Source organism: Tursiops truncatus, chromosome 2 (genome assembly GCF_011762595.2).
Source record: "Tursiops truncatus isolate mTurTru1 chromosome 2, mTurTru1.mat.Y, whole genome shotgun sequence".
In the NCBI taxonomy this organism is placed as follows: Eukaryota; Metazoa; Chordata; class Mammalia; order Artiodactyla; family Delphinidae; genus Tursiops; species Tursiops truncatus.
In genome coordinates this window covers 113249245-113276439 of record NC_047035.1, presented here as the reverse complement: position 1 = coordinate 113276439, position 27195 = coordinate 113249245, and the positions used below count along the sequence as shown (strand labels likewise).

The window sequence follows — 27195 nt, the reverse complement described above, 5'->3', positions numbered from 1 at the left end:
TAAAAGAGGCAGATGTTAATTTCCCTAATATTAAAAACATTATTAAAAATGAATAAGAAAAAGATGAACATCACAGTAGGGAAAGTGGGCAAGGCACAGGGAGAGGCAATTTCTTTTCACATGAGAAGAAATACACACAGTCAAAAGTCACACAACAACGCTCAGCTTCCTTCCTAATTAAAGAACTACACGAGAAAGCAACTAACAACAGCAACTCTATTTACCTAACAAGAAACTTTGGAAACCCTTAAATCCCTAAACCCCTTGCTGAAGGTGCAGGAAAACACACTTTTGCACACTGGGTGAGCCTGCAAATACACGCAAAGTTTTGGAGGGCAACTTGGCAATATCTCTCTAAATTTTAAATGCACATACCTTTTGACCTAGGGATTCAGTTTCCAGGACAATTGTCATACAAATATTCACATTCTTTTATATAAAGCAGTATTTATAAGTATGGTTCCTAATTTGAAACAGCAAAACAGTAAAGTGAACTTAAATGTCTACCAGTGGTAGTGGTTCAAATAAATTATACTACAACCAAGAATGAAATATTATGCTATTTTTTAAAAGAATGAAGCGAATACATGTTGTGACATGGAGATATGACCCATAGGTTGTTTAGTGAAAGAAAAGAGCACAGCAGCAATTCAGTTTGTATACACATACACAGATGTGGCTGGACACTTTTTGAGAGACTAACTTTTTTTTTTTTGGCCACATTTTGCAGCATGTGGGATCATAGTTCCCTGACTGGGGATCAAACCCATGATCCCTGCATTAGAAGCTCCGGACGCGCAGGCTCAGCAGCCATGGCTCACGGGCCCAGCCGCTCTGCGGCATGTGGGATCTTCCCGGACCGGGGCACGAACCCGTGTCCCCTGCATTGGCAGGCGGACTCCCAACTACTGCGCCACCAGGGAAGCCCAGAAGAGCAGAGTTTTGACCACTGGACCACCAGGGAAGCCCTTGAGAGATTAATTTGTGTTTTGTTCTTTATCTCTGTTCCTCCTCCTCTCCTAGTCCAAGTGGCCAAGTTCTTAGATTTTCTTGTCTGAGATTTTTGCAGGAGTGAAAGTGAAAGGTGCAGGAAGTTAACAGCTCTTCCTTTTCACAGGGAAAGCCTGAGCTCCCAGTAAGGATAACAGGTCCCAGAGGGGCCAGCCCAGGGAAAGGAGGAGGGAAAAGTGGAGAGAGCGCTTTCTCAGAGACAGAGAGACAGAGAGAGAGAGAGATCTCCAAAGTGAGGAGTGGCAGGTGTTTGAGGTCTTGGGTTTCCTGAGCACCACAGACCTGCCAGACAGGTATCTTTCCTCTATCTGGGGTGTGTGTGGGAGCCCCCAGATTGACTGAGATTGAGTTATTCTACCAGTGTCAGAGAAGTTTCAAATTGAGGTTAGATTTATGTTGGCTTATGGAAAAGACTGGCATGTGATGTTCCTGGCACACTTATATTGTAGACAAATATTGAAACTGGCCACATACATGTTTGTATACGTACGGAAAGGGCTGGGTAGGGTCCCAACCAAATTGTAAAGAGAGATTCCCTCTGGGAAGCTGGGAGAGGGCTGAGGTTGGGAATACTGCTTTTTTAAAAAATAGACATATATATATAATATAAAATACGTATATTAATTAGAGCAGTTTAGGTTCGCAGCAAAATCAAGTGGCAAGTCTAGAAAGTTCCCGTATCTCTCCTGCCCCACACATGCACAGCCTCCACCATCAACATCCCACACCAGAGTGGTACGTTTGTGATAACTGATGAGCCTACACTGACACATCCTTATCATCCAGCGTCCATAGTTTACACTAGGGTTCACTCTTGGTGTTGTACATTCTGTGGGTTGTGACAAATGTGTGACATCTATCGACCATTGTAGTATCACACAGAATAGTTTCACTGCCCGAAAATCCTCTGTGCTCTGCCTATCCATCCCTCCCTCCCCTCTAATCCCTGGTAACCACCGATCTGTTTAATGTCTCCATAGTTTTGTCTTTTCCAGAATACCGTACATACATACTTGGAATCATACGATATGCAGACTTTTCAGATTGGCTTCTTTCACTTAGTAACATGTAGTTAAGATTCCTACGTGTCCTTTCATGGCTTGATAGCTCATTTCTTTTTAACACTGGACAATATTCCATTGCCTGGATATACCACAGTTCCTTTATCCAAATTCACCTACTGAAAGACATCTTGGATGCTTCTAAGTTTTGGCAGTCGTGGAGTAGTCGCGTTTTACTTTACATATTTCTGTTTTGATTGAATAGTGTTCAAGCATTCATTAGTTTAATATAAAATAAGGAGGCAAATCCTGAGGTTACTATAAAATGCAGTTAAACCTTAGAGCTTTCTCTACTCTTTCAGCAGCACTTTCTTATTTAGTTGGCTACTTATAATACTTCATGGTTTAAAATATTATATGCAAATGAAACTAATAGAATCAAGACCAGCATACTGATATAAAGGAAACTGTTCAAGATGCTATCAGATAAAACATTTTAGAATCTTTTATGTACCTTATAGGTACCGGGCACTGTGCTAGGATGGACACCTAATTTATTCAATACCTTCCCCCTCCCACATAAAACCTTTGAGTGTATTTTTTCCCTCTCTATTTTGTAGACAGTGAATGTGTTCAGAGAAGTTACTGACTTGCCTGAGGGCGCACAGCAAGAAAGTGGCAGAATTGAATTCAAGCTCTGGCCTCCTGACTCCACTGATACGGTGGATGAAGCCTGGTCCAGATTGCCTCTCCTCACCAACTCTTTACAGCTGACCCCTCCTGGCCTGCCCTGGCCCCGGCAGCTGATCCCAGAACCACACGCTACCCATTAGCTGAGACTCGTCATCATCCTATATGATTTCAAATAGTCTGTCCAATTGTCCTTATAAATCAGCATCAGTAATCTCAGTCTTTCCCCATCTGAACTTGGTTTCTCAGACTGTATATTGCTCCTGGAAATGGCTTAAAAATTCTTTCAGGTTGAGTGTGCTGACTTGGAGTTTGGACAACACATGCACCCCACGTGCCGGGTGGCTCCTCCCTGACCTGTAACAATCAGATAACCTGATTATCCAATGGGCAGCCCAGAGAAGGATGTACGGCCAGGTCTCACATCTGTCCCCTCACTTCCTAGGACAGGTATTGGACCAGGTCACCTGTAGGCAGTGTAATAAGCGCAGGGGCTAGTGACCCAGGCTGACCTGAGGTCACTGTGGGACCTGGGCAAGTAACTCAATCTCTCTAAGCTTCCATTTCCTTACTCTTAAAATGGGGCTAATAACAGTACCTCCCTCTGAGCACAGTTGTGAGAATTTGATGAGTTAGTCTATGTGAAGGGCCCAGCAGTGTCTGGCACATAGCGAGGACTCTGCGTGTGAGTGATTATGAGCGATTCGTATTAATATTTCTGCAGACCCTTCTGTCTGAAAGATGGAAAAGACAGTCTCCATTTGGGTGGTGGGCTCCGTCACCATTCGGTAAAGAAATATCAGCCAGGGGCTGTGCTATACCCAGCAGAGGCAAGCAAAGCTGCTGGCTCTGTCAGCGGAGCCCACAGGGAAGAAGTGGATTGTTAGGTGTGAATTCATTATTCTTTTCTTACAGGTGAAAGCTGTGTTAGCAGAAGCAGAAGGGGACCAAGAGAAAAGGCATGTGGTGGACAGAATAATGGCCCTCTGAAGATGCCTGTGTCCTAATATCTGGAACCTGGGATGTGTTATTTTATACTGCAAAAGGGATTTTGCAGATGCGATTAAGTTATCCTGGATTTTGAGATGGAGAGATTATCCTGAATTATCTGGCTGAGCTCAGTGTAATCGGAAGGGTCCTTATAAGAAAGAGGCAGGAGAAGGAGAGATGACAGAAGAAGAGGGTCAGAGGCAGAGAGAGATTTGAAGGTGCTATTCAGCTGACTTTGAAGACGGAGGAAGGGGCCATGAACCAAGAAACGCAGGTGGCCTCTGCTGAAAAAGGTAAGGAAACTGATTCTTTCCCAGAGCCTGCACAGGGAGCACAGCCTGCCAACACCGTGATTCCCGCCCAGCAAAACCCATTTTGCACTTCTGACCTCCGGAACTATAAGACAGTGAATTTGTGTTGCTTTATGCTCCTGAGTTTAAAGTCATTTGTTAGAGCAGTGATAGGAAACTAATATAAAAGACATTTCAAAATGTTGAACTGGAAAGACAGACTGAGAATGTTCACTTCATTTTTGAGTCAAGTGAATGAAACACTCTTATCAGTGAAGGCCCAGGCAAATGGTGAGGCATCCTCTGATATCAAGGCCCATTGACTCTGAAATATGTGTCCATGGGTTTTCTCTGTGTTGACCGAGAGACAGAGGGCAGATACACAAGAAGAGAGAAAGGGCGTTAAAAGGAAATGATCCGGAGTGACCGGCAGCAAAACCAGAAATTTTACCTGGTCTCCTGTGAGGCAGCACCTGTGGGCTGATGGCATTGTTCCCCATGATTACGTACTCGTAGTGGACTCCTGGGTTAGGCTGCTGGTGTATCATCTGACGACACAAAGGTCAATGTCACTGCACTGGCACACATGCATATCCCCTTCCTGCTGGCTTTGGGCTCAGTGGTGTAAGTGGCACTAACTATAAATGAGTGGACTGATTTACATCTAATAATATTAGCGGACTGGTGACACACTAAACGAAAGCTATTTCCAGATGGCTTTTTGCTATCTGCTTTTGAAGAATGAAGAACGTAGTCTTTGAGAGAATAAGAAGAAAACTAGGTTGAAAGTCAAGATTTTATAAATTTTAAACAGGAAGATGGGAGCAATGGTAGGGAATCTTTCTGTCGGCTCCCAACCATCCTCTACCATTGCTTAGATTTTCCTCATGGCCCCCAAAATATCCAAAATAGACACTTAAGTTTTCACTACAGAGAACCCGTTTGAACACTAGGTGGCGAGACAGGGTCATGTAAGGAAGGGCCAGACCTCTGGCAGCGTCGCCCCGAGATCCCCCAGGTTCCTCCCAAGTCCTCTACCTGGCCCGGGAGGCTGACTCAGGAAGGGTCTGACCCAACCCTCTCCCTCATTGACTCTCTGGGTCCCATCCCCTCTCATCCATGGAAAGTTCCAGAACCACAGAGAGATAAGGTGAGGAAGACAGGTATAAGGGCAGTAAGTCTCCTTGGGTCCTATTCTCTCTCAGGGACCCATGACAAAAGCTGCATAGGGCTGTGGAAGTCAGCAATGAAACATTGTCCGGGACAAGTACGCGAAACAAACCAGCACGGCTCAGCAGAATAAATCCCTCCCTATTGGCTTTGGAGCACAAAATCCTTTGTGCTCATGGCTTTCCTGGAGGGAAGCAGGGTGGTGGGTTAAATGCAGCCGCGGAATGCAAATCTGCAGTGAAAATACGAGCCAGGCAAGGAGACAGGTCACGCTGTGATATTTCTGTCTCTACTGCTTTACGAAGGGGGTCTCCTCTTTACCCGCTGGGTCACCTAGAGCAAGTCCCTCAATCTCATGGTTTTCGATTTCTTCATCTGGAGAAGCAGGAGGTGAGAATCCAGTTGATCTCTGAGGTCCTGTTAGCTACAGGCATTCTCTGAGTCACTCCTGCATGGGTGGGTCCTGTTTGGTCCATGAGGGTGTCTATTCTACCCAGTTACACCATCAGCCTTTACCCCTTCCCTACGTGTGAAACGTGGCCTCCCGTCTAGAAATCACCCAACAGAAGGCGGACATGAGAACCCCTGGGCCCCCTACATCCAGGAACCATGGCGGGGAGCAGAGAACCCCCGAGGGACACGGTGGTGTGACCACAGGTCCTTGCTGTCTACTCCTAGTCCCCTCACTTCTCTTTTCACACAATCCAACAGTCATTCTGGGGCCGGAAAGCCTTCCCCCCTCTACTGTGCCTCTTCTGTGTGAACATTCTGCCAGTGCAAACCTTGTCCCATTTATGAAATTATTACTGGCCACCACAACCCAGACCACCCATAGTGGGCCTTTAACAACCTGAGTTTTTACCCCTAATGCCATTCGAAACTTACCCGGAGACCAACACCAGCTGGACAGTCTATAAAAAAGTATTCAGAATGAGCTATAACAAGACTTCCTTTGTAGTTTCTAGTCCATGAGCCACCAGGCCCAAAGGGAATGAACATGTAACTGTATAGTTAGACAAGTCATATTTATAAAATTCGAACTCGGCAAATATCAAGTAGACCAGCATGGCTTTGGAGATGGTGAGAGAATACATATCTATGGGTGAGCGAATTCTTTTTTATCAAAACGTGATTTTGAGCTTTTATTTCCGGTCCCCTTTTATTTCCTGATCTTTTTAAGAAGATTGGATTCTAGTGGTTTCTTTTAAAAAATAAGGACCATTTTTAACTCCGGGGCAACTTAATACTTTAGTTTCTTGTCAAAGAAATCAAAGTTCTGTCTTCTGCGAAGCAGGGAACGACTGGTAAATCTCTATATTGTTACTCCAAGCTTTATTGTGTCATCTGGAGTACTCTGGAGTTCTTGTTTCTTCACTTGCTTTAATAGAATTTGAAGAGGGCTGGGAACTGTGAGTGGTCTCGTCTTGCTTTCTTTTGCCGTAAAAAGAAAACACGCCAAATTAGCACAGGAGGAAAGTGCCTGGAGGAGAGCCAATGCTCATGAAATAAAGGGTATGTTTTGCCTCTGATTTGGTTCAACAAGTAAAATTGGTTTTACTGGCTCAATAAACGCTGAGGGTAATAAGCATCTGGGAGAGTTTAAGGTTTCTATGAGCTAGGTACATTCGGAGGTGAGGGGCAGAGAGGAATGCCAAGCATGTAAGGGCACCCCAAAAGGTGCCGCTCAAACGGTCTTATTGAGCAAGGGCAATATTTGTTGTTTATTTGTTCTAAGTGTGGTCCTGAGAAGCAAGAAGATACAAAATCCAGGCCAAGAGTTCAAACTCACATAGACATCCAAGATCTCATTAGTGGGACCTTCGGCCAAAAAGGACTCTCCGGCAGTGCTCGAAATCTCATTTGGTCGCTTGTATGTGAACATGGTCCCTCCTCCTTCATATTTTCCAGGCCGGTCAATTGCCCAGTTCCCGTTGATGATGGAGCGGCCAGAACGACTTCGCAAGGCTGTTGAGAAAAATGAGAGTCCTCAGGTAAGCCCAGGTGTGCACAAGAAACTGACTGCCCCCTACTTGCTGGCTTATTCATTCATCGGGTTTGTCATTATGATCGACTATGTGCAGGGCACTGGCCTAGGCCCTGGAACAGGATGAGGCATCTAGATCACAGCCCTTCGGGCTTCATCACTTCTTCAACCCACTTCAATCCCTTCTACCACTTGGACTTAGTCTAGAAAGGAAGGGTGGGCGTGGTTAGGAGAGAAGAATGTGGAAAATGAGAGAAAGGAGAAAGTTAGAGGTGGAAGATAAGGGGGCGGGGAAGGGAAACTGTGTTCTATCCCATTATCTAGGTGAGAGGTTGCACACTGGCAGCTCATGAGCTGCTTTTGGCCCACAAATGGAATTAGTTTAGCCATTGTAGTGTTCTTTTTTTGTAAATAATTGAAACCAAATTTAAGAATTGGGAGATCTCACATAAAAATTTTAGAGTTCTAGCTTCTCTTGTAAAACAAGAAGACATGTTAACCTTGGCTCCACATTCTCTCATGGCAGAGTCATGGAGCTGAGGAGGACTGCCTCTATTAGATGGGGCCTGCGTGCTCTGGCTTGCCCTACTCCCCACCGCTCCCTAGTGATCCCCAACACTGAGGCTAAGTCTCAGTTTATTACCCATTTATTTATGAATATAGATTATTTATTCCGTTTATGATCATGCTGAATTAATATTTTCCTTATAGAATAGAAAATTTCTTAAAATTCTTCCTACTGGTATGTCTACTAAAAGTGGCAAAGCTAAAGACAGGCTAAAAGGGTCACAGGACTTTCTCCTACTTGGTCATCTTCATTCATTTGTATTATCTGACTTCTGTGGACTTTTGAGGGTGTAGCTATGTACCTACTCCTACATACACTGTCAGAATTCATCTTCACAACATTGCTAAGCGGATGTGCATCCTTATCTTTCAGAACATGGTTCAAGTCTGAGAAGGAAGTTGTTCAAGTTCATGAAGACAAGTGACAGAACTGCTATTTGGAGTCCAATAACAGTGGACTCAGGAGGGAGGTAAGAACGGAGAAGAGGGGCAAGGAACAAGGTGTTAGAGTTATTGAGAGAAGAAAGGGCAGCATCTGAGAGCAGACTTGACTCCCTTAGACATTTGGTACCTTGAAACCCACAAGCGAATGGCAAATTGGATTTAAAGGAGATCCCATTTTAAGTGGCATGGTCAACAGTGGGCCTGTGACAGTCACTGGCTCTGCGTACTTTCAATTTACATAGTTACTAAACTTAATTTTTTTACAATGTATTTTGAAAAAAATTTACACATAAACGAAAGTAGTGAGAACAGTATAGTAAACCTCCATGTACCCATCCCATCACCCAGCTTCAATAATTATCAACTCCTGGCTTAGCTTTTTTCACTTTGCAAATCCCAGACACTGTTTATCCTTACAGTTTTCAGTAGGTGTCTCTAAAATATAAGGACTCTTTGTTTCTTAAAGCCAGTTTCAGCAGCGTTTTCTACAATGGGCCTTCCCAGGCCTGCAGAGTCAGAAGCTGCTCTGAGAGGTGGAAGAGCCCCCAGGGTTGAGGCGGCCTCCCCTGCAGACGCTATCCCTGTCTGGCTTGTTGCCATGGCTCCTGGGAGACCACAGCTGTGGAACATCAAATACCAAATTAGAAAATCACTTCAGCTTACTGAGTGGCAAGGAAGGGTCAAGAGTAGAGACTGAGGATGAATAGGTTTGGGGCTGTTTTCTCTCAAAACCACACTTCTTGAGAGGGGTCCATATGGTGTCTCTGTGTTTTCACTTCCCATTCATTTCTCAATCATCTCCAGTCTGACTCCTGCCCCCATTATTTCACTGTAACAATTCAAATGAACGTCACCAGGACCTCCATGTTGCCCATTCCAATGGGCATTTTCCAGCCTTCCTCTTATTAGATGTCTCAGCAGCATTTGGCACTACTGGCTGCTCCATTCTATTTGAAACCTTCTTTCACTGGTTTCTGGGACACCTCGCTCAGCTGGTTTTCCTCCTGCTCTCGGGCTGCTCATCTGTTCTTTCTTTTTTTGTCTCATCTTTCTCTACTCGGCCATTGAATGTTAGTGTTCCTTAAGGCTTCAGAGCAGAGCTGATTTGGGTGCTGTACTCCTTTCATGGGTGATTGCATCTTTGCCCATGGCTTTAAATACTATATTCCAGTGACTTCCATATTTATGTCTCCAATCCAGACTTTTCCTCCGGTCCCAGGCTTATGGGATTTTAGTTCCCTGACCAGGGATTGAACCCAGGCCGTCAGCAGTGAGAGTGCGGAGTCCTAACCACTGGACCACGAGGGAACTCCCTGGTCCCAGACTTTTATATCTAATTAGCTATTTGACAGCTTCACTCAGATGTGTTGTGTAAGCCTGAATTCATCCTTGACCTCTTCCAGTATTTCTTTTTTTTAACTGAAGTATAGTTTATTTACAATATTATATTAATTTCAGGTTTATGGCATAATGATTTAGTATTTTTACATATTATACTCTCTTTCCTCTCCCCTTTGGTAACCTCTAGTTTGTTTTCTATGTCTGTGAGTCCATTTCTGTTTTGCATATACATTCATTTATATTATTTTTTTAGACTCCACATATAACTGACATCATATAGTGTTTTTCTCTGTCCTACGTATTACACTTAGCATAATATTCTCTAACTCCATTCATGTTGCTGCAAATAGAAGAATTTCATTCTTTTTATGGCTGAGTAATATTATATATATATATATGTAATGGAATATATAATATATATATATATATATCTCACATCTTTATCCATTCATCTGTTGACGGGCACTTGGTTTGCTTCCATATCTTGGCTATTGTTAATAGTGCTGCTATGTCCATTCATCTTTTTGAATTAATGTTTTAGTTTTTTTTTGATGTATACCCAGGAGTAGAACTGCTGGATCATATGGTGGTTCTTATTTCAGTAAATGGTACCACCATCCATCTAATTAGGAACCTAGGAATCATCCTGGACACTTCCTCCCTTCCTTATCCCTTATATGCCATCCATCATCACATTTTATTTGACCTTCTCCATATTTCTTGAACTCATCTACTTCTTTTTTTTTTTTTTTTTTTGCGGTACACGGGCCTCTCACTGTTGTGGCCTCTCCCGTTGCGGAGCACAGGCTCCGGATGCGCAGGCTCAGCGGCCATGGCTCACGGGCCTAGCCGCTCCACAGCATGTGGGATCTTCCCGGACCGGGACACGAACCCATGTCCCCTGCATCGGCAGGTGGACTCTCAACCACTGCGCCACCAGGGAAGCCCTCATCTACTTCTCTTCATGTCCACTGTCATAATCCAGGGCCAAGGTACCATCAGATTTCATATGGACTAACTCAAAAACCTTCTGACTGGTCTTCCTGTTTACCTTCTTTTCAGCCAGAGTGATCTTTTCAGAATGCAGATTTGATAACCAACTGTGGCTCAAAATCCTTCAATACTTTCTATTTCTCTAGGAGAAGAACCCCTCAATCATCAATGGGGTCAGGGCCCAGGTGATGTAGTCCAGCCTCATCTTGTGTCACTGTTATTCTACTCTCTGTGCTCTGATCCCTGGCCTTCTTTTAGCTCATCTGATACATCACATTCCCTCCAAAATGCTGTTCCTTCTTCCAGAAATGCTTTCCCTAACCACAAATCCTATTTGTTCTTTAGATGTCAGCTACTTCAGGTAATCTTCTCCTACCCTCAGTCCAGGTCTCTCTCTTCTCACATGCTCTAAGAGATGCAAGAGCCTTTCCTTCAGGGCACTTAACTCAATCTGTACATACACCCATTCAGAGCGTGACTTGGTTAATGTTTGTGTCCCAGTATTGTAAGCTCCCAAAGGGCAAAGACAGTGGTGTTTCCTCACCAACAATGGTGAGCTCTAGTGCCCAGCATACTGCTCACCATGTAGTAGGAACTTAATACTTACGGAATGCAAAAATATCTAGTAGAAAAAGGCAACAGCTCAAAAGAAAGACAGGCAAAGAATGATAAGTAGGCAATGCACAGAAAACCAAATACAAATTCCACAAGCAAATGAAAAGATGCTCCACCTTACTTATAATTTAAGAAATGCAAGTCAGAACCACAATGTAATATTCTTGACCCACCAGATCAGCAAATGTTTAAAAAATTTAATACTGCCAGAATTGACATGTACGCAAACAAGCAAGCACCCATGACATTGCTGGTGGGAATGTACACCGATTCAACCTTGGAGGGCAGTTTGGTTACAATCTGTTCTCAGGTCAAGAGGATGTTTAAATGCCCATCCTCTTGACGTGAGCATTGTACGTCTAGGAAACTACTTGAGGGCTATCCTTCTAAGTATACAAAAGTGTTTTTAATAAGGATAGTCTCTGCAGACTGTTTTAACTTGAGAAAAACTAAGGCCAACCTAAATATCCATTAGTAGAGGATTGCTTATGTAAATTGTCACCCTGGATAATCATGCAATGGAATATCATGTGGCCCTAAAAATGATGAGGCAGGTCTGTGTACGTGGGTATGAAAAGATCTCTGTGATACATTAAAAAAAATTTTCTTTTTCTTACTTGAATATTTTTCATTTTGGCCGCACAGTGGGCATGTGGGATCTTAGTTCCCTGATCAGGGGTCGAACCCGCGCCCCCTGCAGTGGAAGCGTAGAGTCTTAACCACTGGACCGCCAGGGAAGTCCCTGTGATATGCTTTTAAATAAAAACATATACATAAAACATGTAGACACACACAGAAAACATTTCAGGGAAAGATGGTTCTAAAACTGTTAACATTTGGGGACAGGAACCGGGGTTTAGGTTGGGATGGGAGATTAGAAGGGAGACATTTATTTCCCATTTTATATCTTTTTACTACCATTTAAATTTTTTTTTTACCATATGCATATATTACTTTCTTTAAAGCTTAAAATTTTTAATTAATATAAAGGACAAGGTACTACAGAAATACTACTAAGGGATATAAAGATTTTCCCTTTTTTTTTTTACAGCTTCTCCTTAAAAGACCATTCAGAGCATCAGGAGCTCAGAATTAAGGTAGGTTTTGGCTAAGATTTTATTGCTTTTAATGGCAGTATTGTAGAAGAGGTTATTATCTGGAAACCAAAAAGTCCATTAAAGAACACTTGAAGTACTGTATGGGAGAGAGCATCAAAGGCCCCCCAGGAAATGAAACATTGGGATCCTGAATCTTTTTACCATCCAGTACTATTACCTGTACATTCCCTCTAAAGGTTTAGATGAATCTTTAATCATATAATAGCAAAGCATTAAAAAAAAAAAAGCCACATCAGATTTTTAGTAAACATGGTCCTGATTCCATATGCCCACAGGTTAGCTTCTGAAATAGCTCCAGAACTAGCCCCCATCTGGCCTGGCCTTGCATATTGAAAACAGCTGCATCTACAATTTCTGTGCCTGTAAGCAGTTCCAGAGCTATTAATGGTGTCCAGAGCTAGCCCACAAAAAGGTGCAGGTGACTCATGGTTCTTGCTAATGAGTGTGTTCACTAAAGATCTAGCTTTGGCAAAGCCTATTCGAAAGGCAACTTCACAACTATGTCAATAAGAGGAAATCTCTATTCTTGTTAGACATTTGGGTTTTATTCCAGTTTTAGTTGACGACGCTGAGCATATATATTTGGCCTAAACTATCTGCACCAATAATGCCTTTCTCCAAGGTTCGTATAGGAATTGCTAATATGTCCAAGCCCTGCTTCTCATATACCTTATCCCACCATCTTATTTTATTTTATTTTTATTTATTTATTTTTGGCTGCATTGGGTCTTTGTTGCTGCATGTGGGGGGCTTTCTGTAGTTGCAGTGAGCGGGGCCTACTCTTCCTTGTGGTGTGCGGGCTTCTCATTGTGGTGGCTTCTCTTGTTGAGGAGCACGGGCTCTAGGCGTGCGGGCTTCAGTAGTTGTGATGCATGGGCTTAGTTGCTCCGCGGCATGTGGGATCTTCCCGGACTAGGGCTCGAACCCGTGTCCCCTCCACTGGCAGGCAGATTCTTAACCACTGCGCCACCAGGGAAGCCTTATCCCACCATCTTAATGCCCACTGTTGATGACCCAAACCCTGGCTTCCAAAATCAAATAAAGAAGGTGGTTTCCTTACAGCAAACAGATCACTGTGATCTAGATGTCTGTTTCTTCCCTTGGAAACGAAGCTTAAGTTCCTCCTATTAACAAAATTCCAAGCTTCTTAATGTTTCACCCATTCTTAGAAGCTGTTAGGGAAGCAGCGCAACAAACTTAAGGGGGAAGGGGTCAGACGTCACTGGCCACTGCCGTGATGTAGCTGAAGGTTTGGAGTCCCGCCATTTTCGGTCTGGTCTATGAGCTTCCACAGAAGCCCACATATGGGCATGAACCCAACTGAGTCTCAGAATATTTTAGCTAATCTAGAGACCCTGAAAATGGAACACAACTATTCACTTCATACTACCACCATGGAGGGGTCTGTCAATTACATCTTTATTTTCACCAGCTTCCAAGAGAAATTTAGCATTCCTTCTATTATAACTGTAGGCAACAAACCGTAACAGTATTAGCAGTGCTGTGGCTTTGTCACCAATAGAAATCACTTGTCTATTCACAAGACATTATGGATGTTACAGATATTATGAAATATTGTTAAATAACTCATCACTATTTTAGAACTACAATAGTTATTAGACCCTCCATGAGATCGCCTATTTTAATGTTAAAGGAGCATGTTACTATGTATAGTAAAAATTGGTTTTCTGAAGTGTTTTGATAATTAGGTATAACTGGTTTCCTTTGGATTTTTCTGTATCTTATTTTATGGATTTAAAAACATTATTCTGAGAAGGTATCCATAGACTGCCAAGGGAGTCCACGGCACATGAAAGTGGAGAACATCTGGTCTAGTGATTATGGTTTTCAAAACACAAATGAACTCATAATATGAATGCCAATCCTATAGGGCAAGCAGGACACGTATTATCCTTATCATACAGATGAGGAAATAGGTTCAGAGAGATTAAGTTGTTTGCTCAAGGTCACAGACTGTTCGGTAGCATTTAGGACTTGGACGTTGATGCTCTAATTCCACATTCATGCAATTACACCAGTAATCCTCAAAGTGTGGTCCTTGGACCAGCATCCCCGGAAGCTGGTAGATAATGTAGGTTCAGGCCGGCTGAATCAGAAACATGGGTGAGGTCCAGAATTCAGGTTTCGAAAGCCCTCCAGGCGGTTGTGGTACATTTAAAGTTGGAGAAGCACTATACACCTTCCTGCCCTCCTCTCTTATTTTTGAGTCCTGATCAAAAGAGAAGGATTCTCAGTTGAGGGAGAAATGGTTTCACTTCTCATATACTGGCTTTGCCTGGGCAAAAGGGCCCACACTGAGAGGAGGGGACCAAAAGGTCCAGTCTGGGGGTTGACACCTGTGTTCCTTCCACCCTATCCCTGAAGCTCTCTCCATAGCACTCTCCTACCCTGTCTTCGAGCATTTAGGATTCCCAGAGCTGACTTTTCCATGGATTTCAAGTTACCAGTAAGCAATCCCAGAGGACACCTATCATCGCGTGACTTTACACACAAAGCATAAACCATTAAGGGTTTGGATTGTGATTAACCCTTGGGGTGTGTGTGTAGAAGACAGTCCAATTCAACTCAACAAAAAATTATATCAAGACACTGAGTAAGCCCACGTACTGTACTGTTAAATCCTTTGATGCACAATTTTTTTCCCCATTTTCCCATTACTGACACTGGATGTGTATTACAACAGAAAAGCAGTAGTTGTCAGGCAGATGATTAAGTTCTGATAGAGTTGTCATTTCCTGAACACATGTGAATTTGGTCCGATTCAGTCATTTCAGTTGAGTTAATTGCATTGGCAGCCCAATTTATAGCTGTATTAAATTAAAAAAATAGGATATAACTCACATATAGTAAAGTATTTAAATGATAAGTTTATAGCTTGATTTTTTAAATATTTGTATTACGCCTGTGTTACTACTACCTGGATAAAATACAGAACATTCCAGCCCCCCACAAGGCTCCTTCCGGTCCCCACAGAGTCTTTACCCCATCCTCGTAAGTCTCAAATGTTGCCACTACTCTGCCGTCTGGAGCCACAGTTTCCCTGTTTATGAATTTCATATAAATGGAATAATAACATACATATTCTTTTGCATCGGACATCTTTTACTTAACTTGATGCCCATGAGACTCATCCACTTTGTTGCATTTATCAGTAGTTCATTCTTTTTCATAGCAATTTAGTATCATATAAATATGCCACGATTTACTTTTCTATTGTTGATTGACTTTTGGGTGTTTCCAGTTTTTGGCTCCTTTGGGTAAAGCTGCTATAAAACATTCTTGTATGTTTTTGGTGGACATAAGTTCTCATTTCTGTTGGGAATATACCCAGAAGTAGAATTGCTGTGTTAAAGGCATAGGTATGCTTAGTTGCAGTAGGCACTGCCAAACATTTTTCCAAAGTGGCTGGACTTCTTGTTGGGAGCCGGGGATCTCACCGTGGAAAAGGAGGCATACAAATACGGAATGGGGGAAGGCAACACAGAACACTGTGGGGCATGGATTTAAATTTAAGATATCAGTGTGAATTCATAATTTTGAAATCATGGATATGTAGGTATATGTGCATGTTTATATGTACACCGTACATATGTATACGTATGTGAGTATGTGTATTTTTGTTATGTGTTTGCTACATACATGCATATATTTCCTAGCTCTGTCTGCTAAGAGGGTTAAGAAGCAGAGACACCCCACTAGCAATAAGCATACCCTGTACCTTAATCTTGGTCTCTAATACCATTCCCCATGAAAAGGCACCCTTATTTGGAGAAATGACTAGTTCCAGGGATAGGGCACGGTAGGTATAAGATAAGCCTGGAAGTAAGGAAGTGTTCACAAAGATGATGGGGACATGTCACAAGGACATAGGAGTCACCTTGAAGAAGCTCCTATTGGCCACATCTGAGACAGTTTGAGCACCCAAATAAGTATGGTAACAAATTACAAATTATTGAAAGAAAAGGAAATTCATGAGCTCATACCAATAATAAGTAGATAAATAAATACATGGGGGAGAAGGGAGGGCTCTTGGTTATGAAAAATTTCAAGGGCCGACTGGTAAATATAGAGAGAGTGCTGGAGTTGTAAAATCATTTTGCAATCATCATGGTAAAGATTGGATCAGCTAGAAATCATCAACACACACTAAACCTTGGGGGGAAATTTTGATGTGGAGCAATATATTCCAGTGGTCTTGTCAGCCCCTCAGACTGCTTATTAGTTGCAAGGGAGAAAAAGAAAGGGTAATTATACAGTGAAGAAACTGGGCAACACTTTACCAGGTGATCAAAATTAACAGCACCAGTGAGAAAAGGTAGACACTGTGACGTGGTACCTTGCAAAGGGCGCACCACCCCTAACCCAGGGTTCAGCTGACAGTGTATAACTTTAATCTAGTCACGAGAAACATCAGACAGTGAGGAACACTTAAATTTTTTTAAGGGTGGGGGACTGTATTCTTAAAAAATGTCAATACGATAAAAGACAAAGTCTGTGGAAACATTAGAGATTAAATGAGGAGAGGGAGAAATGTCAAATGAATGCAGTACCTAGCCTAGATTTGCTCCTGAACTGGAGGAAGAAAAGTGCTATAAAGGACATTATTAGATCAACTGACAAAACTGGAGTATGGACGGTAAATTAAATACTGGTAAATTTTATCTTTATTGGGGTATAACTGCTTTACAGTGGTGTGTTGGTTTCTGCTTTATAACAAAGTGAATCAGTTATACATATACATATGTTCCCATATCTCTTCCCTCTTGCATCTCCCTCCCTCCCACCCTCCCTATCCCACCCCTCCAGGCGGTCACAAAGCACCGACCTGATCTCCCTGTGCTATGCGGCTGCTTCCCACTAGCTATCTACCTTACGTTTGGTAGTGTATATACGTACATGCCTCTCTCTCGCTTTGTCACAGCTCACCCTTCCCCCTCCCCATATCCTCAAGTCCCTTCTCCAGTAGGTCTGTGTCTTTATTCCTGTCTTACCCCTTATTCATGACATTTTTTTTTCTTAAATTCCATATATATGTGTTAGCATACAGTATTTGTCTTTCTCTTTCTGACTGACTTCACTCTGTATGACAGACTCTAGGTCCATCCACCTCATTACAAATAGCTCAATTTCGTTTCTTTTTATGGCTGAGTAATATTCCATTGTATATATGTGCCACATCTTCTTTATCCATTCATCTGTTGATGGACACTTAGGTTGTTTCCATCTCCTGGCTATTGTAAATAGAGCTGCAATGAACATTTTGGTACATGACTCTTTTTGAATTATGGTTTTCTCAGGGTATATGCCCAGTAGTGGGATTCCTGGGTCATATGGTAGTTCTATTTGTAGTGTTTTAAGGAACCTCCATACTGTTCTCCATAGTGGCTGTACCAATTCACACTCCCACCAGCAATGCAAGAGTGTTCCCTTTTCTCCACACCCTCTCCAGCATTTATTGTTTCTAGATATTTTGATGATGGCCATTCTGACTGGTGTGAGATGATATCTCATTGTAGTTTTGATTTGCATTTCTCTAATGATTAATGATGTTGAGCATTCTTTCATGTGTTTGTTGGCAGTCTGTATATCTTCTTTGGAGAAATGTCTGTTTAGGTCTTCTGCCCATTTTTGGATTGGGTTGTTTGTTTTTTTGTTATTGAGCTACATGAGCTGCTTGTAAATTTTGGAGATTAATCCTTTGTCAGTTGCTTCATTTGCAAATATTTTCTCCCATTCTGAGGGTTGTCTTTTGGTCTTGTTTATGGTTTCCTTTGCTGTGCAAAAGCTTCGAAGTTTCAGTAGGTCCCATTTGTTTATTTTTGTTTTTATTTCCATTTCTCTAGGAGGTGGGTCAAAAAGGATCTTGCTGTGATTGATGTCATAGAGTGTCCTGCCTATGTTTTCCTCTAAGAGTTTGATAGTTTCTGGCCTTACATTTAGGTATTTAATCCATTTTGAGCTTATTTCTGTGTATGGTGTTAGGGAGTGATCTAATCTCATACTTTTACATGTACCTGTCCAGTTTTCCCAGCACCACTTATTGAAGAGGCTGTCCTTTCTCCACTGTACATTCCTGCCTCCTTTATCAAAGATAAGGTGACCATATGTGCATGGGTTTATCTCTGGGCTTTCTATCCTGTTCCATTGATCTATCTTTCTGTTTTTGTGCCAGTACCATACTGTCTTGATTACTGTAGCTTTATAGTATAGTCTGAAGTCAGGGAGCCTGATTCCTCCAGCTCCGTTTTTAGTTCTCAAGATTGCTTTGGCTATTCGGGGTCTTTTGTGTTTCCATACAAATTGTGAAATTTTTTGTTCTAGTTCTTGTAAATGTTGTGTCAATGTAAATGTGTGAAGTTGCAGGCTATCCTGTGGTTACGTAAGAGAGTATTCCCATTCTTAGCAAATACTCACTGAAACTGGGGTATTTGTAGATAAAGGGCTGTGGTACATGTAACTTACCCTCAAATGGTTCAGAAGGAAAAAATATAGGTGACTCTGAATAAGTAAATACAGGGGTTCTCTGTACTATTTTAACTTTTTCAACATTTATTCAATAATTTGAATTCAAATTATTTCCACATAAAAACTTTTTTTTTTTAAAAAAACAAGATGATGGGCTTCCCAGGTGGCGTAGTGGTTGAGAGTCCGCCTGCTGATGCAGGGGACACGGGTTCGTGCCCCGGTTCGGGAAGATCCCACATGCCGCGGAGCGGCTGGGCCCGTGAGCTATGGCCGCTGAGCCTGCGTGTCTGGAGCCTGTGCTCCGCAGCTGGAGAGGCCACAACAGTGAGAGGCCCGCGTACCGCAAAAAAAAAAAAAAAAAAAAAAAACCCAAAAAAAACACAAGATGACTCCTTCTCCCCCAGATACTCACACCTGGGTCGCATCTCCCCATTGATTTGGATTTAATTGGTTGAGGTACAGCTTGCACAGCTAGTGATTTAAAAGCTCCCAGGTGATACTAATGTACAGCCAGGACTGGATTAGGTAACAGAATTTCCAAAGCAGAAGTAGGTGCCACTGTTTCCTGCATCCTGAACCACAAGTGTGTTGCTCCCCATGTATTTTTCTAAAGCTTTGAGCTAACTTTCAGTGGATAACTTCTAGAAATACATAATGTGATGAAGGGGAAACAGCGTGTATAATCAAACAAGAAGTTCAGACAAAGCCCCGGTATTCTCTACTGTGCTCTGAACATCTACTGATAGGTAAGAGATTGTCATACTGAGTGAAGTAAATCAGACACCATATGATATCACTTATATGTGGAATCTCAAAAAATGGTACAAATGAACTTATTTAGAAAACAGAAATAGAGTCACAGATGTATCAGTAAAAAACGAACTTATGGTTACTGGGGGGAAAGGGATAAAGTGGGAGATTGGGATTGACATGTACACACCACTATATATAAAATAGATAACTAATAAGGACCTACTGTATAGCACAGGGAACTCTACTTGGTACTCTGTAATGACCTATATGGGAAAAGAATCTAAAAAAGAGTGGATATATGTATATGTATAACTGATTCACTTTGCTGTACACCAGAAACTAACACAACATTGTAAATCAACGATACTCCAATAAAAATTAATTAGAAAAACATGCTGTAGGGAGACCATGTGCACAGATCACACAAAACATTCTGTCACTGTGATGCTCTACAGAGCTGCGAAAGACCAAAAGTGGTGCAAAAAAAGTTTTAGGATCTGAGTATGAAGAAGGCTTAGAGTGCAACGTCGATGCAACTTTGAAAGAAGTAGCATCTATACATAAATATATGTTATGGCTGGTTTCTATTATTAAGTTTATTTCCCTGAACTATATGTGTATATACCTGCCTCGCTTGATAGAAGGTGAGTGCTTTAAAGGCAGATACTGTGACATGTACATGTTTGCCCCACTACTTAGCTTTCGCTTGGCACTTAATAAATGCTTATTGGATAGAAGTAAATTATGAGGTGTATTGTTCCTTTTTTGTTTTTTTTTTGGCTGAGTCGGGTCTTTTCGTTGCGGCATGTGGGAACTTTCGTTGTGGCATGCGGGCTTTTCGTTGGGGCACACGGGCTCCTCTGTAGTTGTGGCGCGTGGGCTCCAGAGCATGTGGGATCTGTAGTTGCGGCACACCGGCTCTGTAGTTGTGGTGCGTGAGCTTAGCTGCCCTGCGGCATGTGGGATCTGAGTTCCCCGACCAGAGATCAAACCCGCATCCCCTGCATTGGAAGGCGGATTCTTAACCACTGGACCACCAGGGAAGTCCTTGTATTGTTCCGATCTATCTTATTTTAACTTTGGAGTTCAGATAAGAGGCTCCTGAAATCTCCTTAAAGTCCTGCTTTTATCTAGATGCTCCTGTTTAAGAATTTCAATCTCAAAAATGTCCTCCATTCCTCCTGGTCAAAACGGTAAATGCATGCAGTGATGCCTAAAAATTCTGTTGAAAAAAAATGACCAAAAAAAGCGCAACATCTCTCTTTGGGTAGATCCAGGTCCAGTCTGATAAAATGTCCAGATTATGGTTTCTGTTAAACAAATATACACACATATCACACTGATTTTTTTCAGTTCAGATTACTTTGGCATTTTGAGTTTGGAAAGAATTGAACCTGTGTGATTTTCTACAACATGATGTAAGACATTTGGACTGAAAATCAGAGTATCAGAGAAAGAAGGCTGGCTTTCTCTTTGGCACTGTGTGATTACAGGCTGTGAGGGGTTTGAATAAAGGGAACTGCCAACTCTGTTATTTACTTGCTGAATTATGGCTAAGGACAGCTCATTCTCATTCTTTACAATATTAACATTTGATTTATTTTGACTCCAAATTTCCTTTGAATGCTTACTAACTATAAAGAAAGTTTGTGTATTTTTTTTTTTTCGGTACACGGGCCTCCCACCGCCGCGGCCTCTCCCCTTGCGGAGCACAGGCTCTGGACGCACAGGCCCAGCGGCCATGGCTCACGGGCCCAGCCGCTCCGTGGCACGTGGGATCCTCCCAGGCCGGGGCACAAACCCGCGCCCCCTGCATCGGCAAGCGGACACTCAACCACTGCGCCACCAGGGAAGCCCAAGTTTGTGTATTTTTAAGCCCCAAATAATGTTGTATGAAATAGATCCCATCTATGGTTTAAGTAAGATAATAAACTAAGCAAAGAGGTACTGGGGGGCTGTAAGGGTAAGACACAGCCCACAACTTTGGGAGCTTAGACACATACTAATATGACGTGAATAGAGAGACTGGTAAAATTTCCATGGGGTGCAGAGGATCACAGCAGGGGGTGTTGGTGGTGTCTGAGCAGGAATTTGCAGGGTGAGAAGCAGTTCACCAGGCAGAGGATGGCGGGGTAGGGGGAGGAATTCAGGGGAGAACAGAGAAGGCCATGGACAAAGGCAGAGGCCAGAAGAGGCCTGACCTTGGAGGGGTGGGGGACAGTCTGGTGCGGTTAGAGAAGGGGCATCATGGGGTGGTGGGGGCTGGAGTAGAGCAGGGCGGGGTGTGGAGTAAGAGCCCCTGGAGGTGAGGTGGGAAGTGAATGCTGTGGGCAGACTGTGAGGGCTGGATGGTGGGCACTGGGGAGCCATGAAAGGTTTTTGATCAGGAGAGGGACAGCTGAGATCTGGTTTTAGGAGAGAACACTGGATGCTGAATAGGAAAGGCCCCAAAGTTCATGATCACCACAGTTTCTGAGCATCCACCATGCCTCATGGGCAGCCCCAGCTCTGCCACTGCAGCCATCCGGGGCCACCTCTCTTCTCTAGGCTGAACTGTCTACTCCCCAGGAGCAGGGGGAACTCCCTGCCCTTTAGAAGGAATTCCAGGAGCCTAGTTACTCTAACAGGTCTCATTATAGCTCAGTTCATCTAGAGATAAACCCGATATCTTTCTCACCCTAAATGAACTTGCTTCCTAACTCCTCCTCCATTTAAAAAAGAATGATTCTCCCACTACTCAGATTCAAGTTTTGGCAATCATCTTTGGTTTTTCCCTGTTTTTCTCTCTCCTTTCTCCTCCTGCCTAGTTCCCTCCCCACATTCAAGTTTGGTTTGCCTCACCCCTGGACCACGGCAGAAGTCTGATAATGGCTCTCCCTGCATGCTATCCTAGATTGATCTTTGTAAAATACCCCCATGCCTAAAGGATAAAGCCCACCCTCCCCTGATTCACAATCAATGTCTTGTGTGATTTGACCCTGCCTTCAACCATCTTGCACAGCCCCCTTGTCTTCTTCAATCGAGTATGGAAAATGTCGGTAATTTGTACCTGAGATTTAAAAAAATCCTACTGTGACTTTTCATAGGGCAGGAGCCCTGTCTTATTTAGTATGTGACAAAAGGACACTCAGTAGACGTTGTCGAATAAAGCTAGCATCCCCTTCTCATCCTGAGGGTCCTATTCAAGAGCTGCTCTCTCTTGCTTCTAACCTCTTAATCCTAATCTTAGTGTCCATGCCCTGTTTTTTTTTGAGGCTCGGTCAATGGCTATCTTGATTGTTTTACTATTCTAAATGCTGCATCTAAGCTCCCAAGATTTTTTTTAACCTCAGGAGCAGAAAGTTGAATTAATCAGTCTCGTCAGCTCAGGGCATTTTTGCTGTACAAGGCCTACCTCTCTTGTCTTATTTTATTTTCCCCTTCACACTGGATTCTTACTGACATCACCCCCTGCCTGTCCTAACCAGCACCTACACTAATGTGATACATATGTGTGTGTATAATATATATGTTACTCTTTTTCCAACAAACCTGTTTTTAAGATTCAAGCATAAACTTGAATCCAATGAAAAGATGCAAGATCTTGTGGGAAATTCCAAACAACCAGTCTAATAGCATTTTCACCTCTTTTATTCTCTTCTTTTTTAAAAGCCTTTTTGCTGAAATATAGTTAATTTACAATGTTGTTGGACTTCCATGGCGGTCCAGTGGTTAAGACTCTGTGCTTCCACTGCAGGGGGCACCAGCTAGGTCCCTGGTTGGGGAAGTTCTGCGTGCCGCGCGGTGTGGCCAAACCAAAAACACTAAAAAAAAATGTTGTGTTAGTTTCAAGTGTACAGCAAAGTGATACAGTTATGTGTATATAATATATATATGTATACACATACAGACACATTCTTTTTCAGATTCTTCCGGTGGGGGGGAGAGGTAAATTAGGAGTTTGGGATTAACACATACACACTACTTTTTTGCTGAGGGTTCCAAGATGATGGTACTAATTCAATCCTTACTAGTGAATTGGTAATGGCAGAAGTTAATCTAAAAAGCATAGGATGTACTTAGATGTAATGTAATATAAGAGTTTTATTGCAGAGACACAAATGAACCCAAACTCTTTTGTTGTCTGAGTATGAGAACACTGAGCGATAAATGCATATCAATTTCAATGTCCTCTGAAAGCAAACACAAGGAAAGAAATTTCTATTGAATTACTTTGTTGAGCTATGGTTCTTGCACTTGATACTCCCCTGAGACTGAACCACTTAAGTCTTTGGAGTTATAAGGGTTATACAGCTAATGATGGCAGCTTGTCCATCCATTAGGTGAACAGGTAAGAAACATTTTCCCATGATGATAATTTAAAACATTTTTAGATGAAACCAAATGGATACTAACTAGGATGCAAAACCACATTTGGGAGATAAAACACAAAATTTCAAAGAAATTTGGACTTGGCAGTAGAACAACCTTGGGCTACCTTGTTAGTGTCAGGTAAGTATTAACTTTCCTCAGTACTAGGGGCTTAAAGGAAAGTCTAAGAAGCACTGGTGAAGTGGATTTATCTCTAAATCATCTTGAGAATTTGAAAATATCATTTAAATTTCCTCTAACACACATCCATCTTCTGCTAGGCTCCTCTATTTTATAATCTCAGTTTACTTAAAAAGAAATTTTTAAAAAATGGAAAATGTCAAACATATAATATTAGGAGTAAACAAAGCAGGATAATAAATTCTCATGTAGCTGTCATCAAGCTTCAGGAATTATCAACATTCAGCCATTCTTCATTATACCTCTCTAATTGCTTCCTTATCTTTTTTGCTTTTCAACCCTTCTCTTAGGGGAGATAGACCTGTTCTTTTCCCTGGAGGTATTCACTCAATTCAGATTTCAAAAATATAGCAGATTTATCTTTTTTTACTTCTCTGATTTAATTCCCTTTCCAAATTGGGTTAAGGAATGCAAGGTGGAGCTCAGAATGGAATCAACCCCATTTGGGCACTGTTCCTGCACTTGGGGTATTGAGCACCAAGTGATGATGGGGTCCAGTTAGGGCAGCACAGAGCTAGAGCCATGGTTCTCAAAGTGTGAATCCTGAGTCAACAGCAGCAGCATCAGAGAACTTGTTAGAAATGCAAACTCTCAGGCCCCATATCAGACCTCCTGAACTTGAATCCCTGGGAGTGGGGCCCAGAAATGGGTGTTTTGGGGCTTCTCTGGTGGCACAGTTGTTGAGAGTCCGCCTGCCGATGCAGGGACATGGGTTCGTGCCCTGGTCCGGGAAGATCCCACATGCCACGGAGTGGCTGGGCCCGTGAGCCATGGCTGCTGAGCCTGCGCGTCCAGAGCCTGTGCTCCGCAACGGGAGAGGCCACAGCAGTGAGAGGTCCGCGTACCGCAAAAAAAAAAAAAAAAAAAAGGTTTGTTTTGTGAAAGACTCTGTATTTATTCTATATCTAAGATATATAAAGAACTCTTGAAATTCAACAGTAAGAAAACAAAAATCCACTTAGAAATTGGGGGAAGGATTTGAACAGAGACCTTACCAAAGAGATATACAGGTTGTATATAAGCACATTGATTTCCTCAATTGTTTTCCTATTTTCAATTTCACTGATTTCTGCTCTTATCTTGATTATTTTCTCCCTTCTGCTTGCTTTGGGTTTCATTTGCTCTTCTTTGCCTACTTTCTCAAGGTTTAAGATTAAATTACTGATTTGGAATCTTTCTTCTTTTCCAATATAAGCATGTAACACTATAAATTTCCTCTAAGTACTGCTTTAGCTACATCCCACAAGTTTCAACATGTTGTATTTTCACTTTCATTCAGTTCAAAATATTTTCTAAGTTCACGTGAAATTTTTGTCATTTTATTTCCATGTTTTGTTAAACTTCAAATATTTGGAAAATTTCCATCTTTTTTTTTTTTTTTTTTTGCGGTACGCGGGCCTCTCACTGTTGTGGCCTCTCCCGTTGTGGAGCACAGGCTCCGGACGCGCAGCCTCAGCGGCCATGGCTCACGGGCCCAGCCGCGGGGCATGTGGGATCTTCCCAGACCGGGGCACGAACCCATGTCCCCTGCATCGGCAGGCGGACTCTCAACCACTGCGCCACCAGGGAAGCCCTCCAGATCTCTTTTGATTACTGATTTCTAGTTAAATTCCCATCATGGTCGAAAAAAAAGCTTATTTTATATGATTATCACTATATTAAATTTGTTAAGGTCTATCTTATGGCTCAGAATACAGTTTATCTTGCTAACTGTTCCATGTGCACTTGGAAAGAGTGTGTATTTCTGCTGCTGCTGGGTGGACTGTTGTATAAATGTTGATTAGATCAAGTTGTCTTCTTGTTCTATTAATTATCTTGACAGTCACACTAAAGTCTCCAAGTATAATTGTGGATTTGTCCTTCAGTGCTATCGGTTTTAGCTTTATGTATTTTGGGACTTTGCTGTTTAGATATATACACATTTATGACTGCTATGTTTTCTTGTTAATTTCGTCTTTATTATTATGTAAGTTCTCTTTTTGTGCCTAGTAATTTTTCCTTGTTCTGAAGTTTACTTCGTGTAATTATAACACAGCTTTCTTTTGTTTAGTATTTCCATGGCATATCTTTTTTTTTATCCTATTAGTTTTAATCTATTTTTATCATTAAATTTAGAGTAGGTTTCTCACAGAGAGCATATCATTGGGTCTTTAAAAAAAAACCCAACTGGACAATATCTACATTTAGCATAATTATTCTGTTCTGTTTGTCTCCTCTGTCTTTTGTTCCTCTGTTCTCTCTTTCCCTTCCTTCTTTTGGATTTGAATAATTTTTAGTATTCCGTATAATTTATCTATTGGCTTTTTGTTCATAGCTCTTGTACTGTTTTTAGTTGTTACCTAAGGATTATAATACACAAACCTCATTTGTCACAGTTTAATGTTAATATTTACCACTTCAAATAAAACATAAAGTCTTAAAAACATATAGGTCCTTTTACACTCCCCTATTTATATTATTGATATATTTGCCATATGTATTACATCTACATACATTGAAATCCTCCCAGTGTTATTTTTGCTTTCAATAATCACGCATAGTTCATATAACTCAAGAGGATGACCTTGGCTTTTTTTAACCTCACGATAATCCTATGAAATAGGTAGCAGGTATTATGATTTCCATTTTTGAGGAGAGGAAACTGGTAAGTTAGGTGACTTGTCTGCATTCACACAGCTGGCTAATAGCAGAACTAGGACTCGGCTTATTTGCTCTCACCTCCTATTCCTTTCTCTGTTACTAGGCTGCCATATATGTAAGTTATGGCTTTGGTACAGAAGCTAGAGTCTGTGTGGCACAGAAGGTGCCATGAAATTGCAAAAAAATGTTGGAAATGACAACACCTGGGTTCAAGACATGCTTTGCACATTGCAGGACATAACGACAGAGCTCATTCAGGAAGAACACTCAATATATGACTGCAAAGCCAGGGAAGTGTCAGTAAATAATATGTAAGCATTCTTCCCTTTGGAAACACCATGGTGACCTGGAGGAAGTGGCTCTTATATCCTACATGTGGCACCAAGATAATAAGCAGAAGTAGACCTGGGTCTAATTTTTAAGGCACTGGATGAACCACAGACTGGCTTGATGCTGTTCATGTTCCCAACTAACAAAGAGTTTCAGTCCATGGCCATTTATGTTGGCTTTTCTCCATTTGGGATTTGCTACTTCTATTCATCCAAACAATC

General features: G+C 42.0%; 1 protein-coding gene across 2 annotated transcripts in view; it reads right to left on the bottom strand.

The window, feature by feature from the left end:
- The window catches only part of THSD4 (thrombospondin type 1 domain containing 4), a 571321-nt gene that overhangs the window by 28085 nt on the left and 516041 nt on the right, over window positions 1–27195 (bottom strand). For both annotated transcript variants that reach the window (XM_019949134.3, XM_019949138.3), the window contains exons 9-10: window positions 6942–7117; window positions 4434–4530 (exon numbers count right to left, since the gene is read on the bottom strand). In XM_019949134.3, coding sequence (XP_019804693.2) covers window positions 4434–4530; window positions 6942–7117 — 273 coding nt within the window. The remainder of the gene's footprint in view (window positions 1–4433; window positions 4531–6941; window positions 7118–27195) is intronic.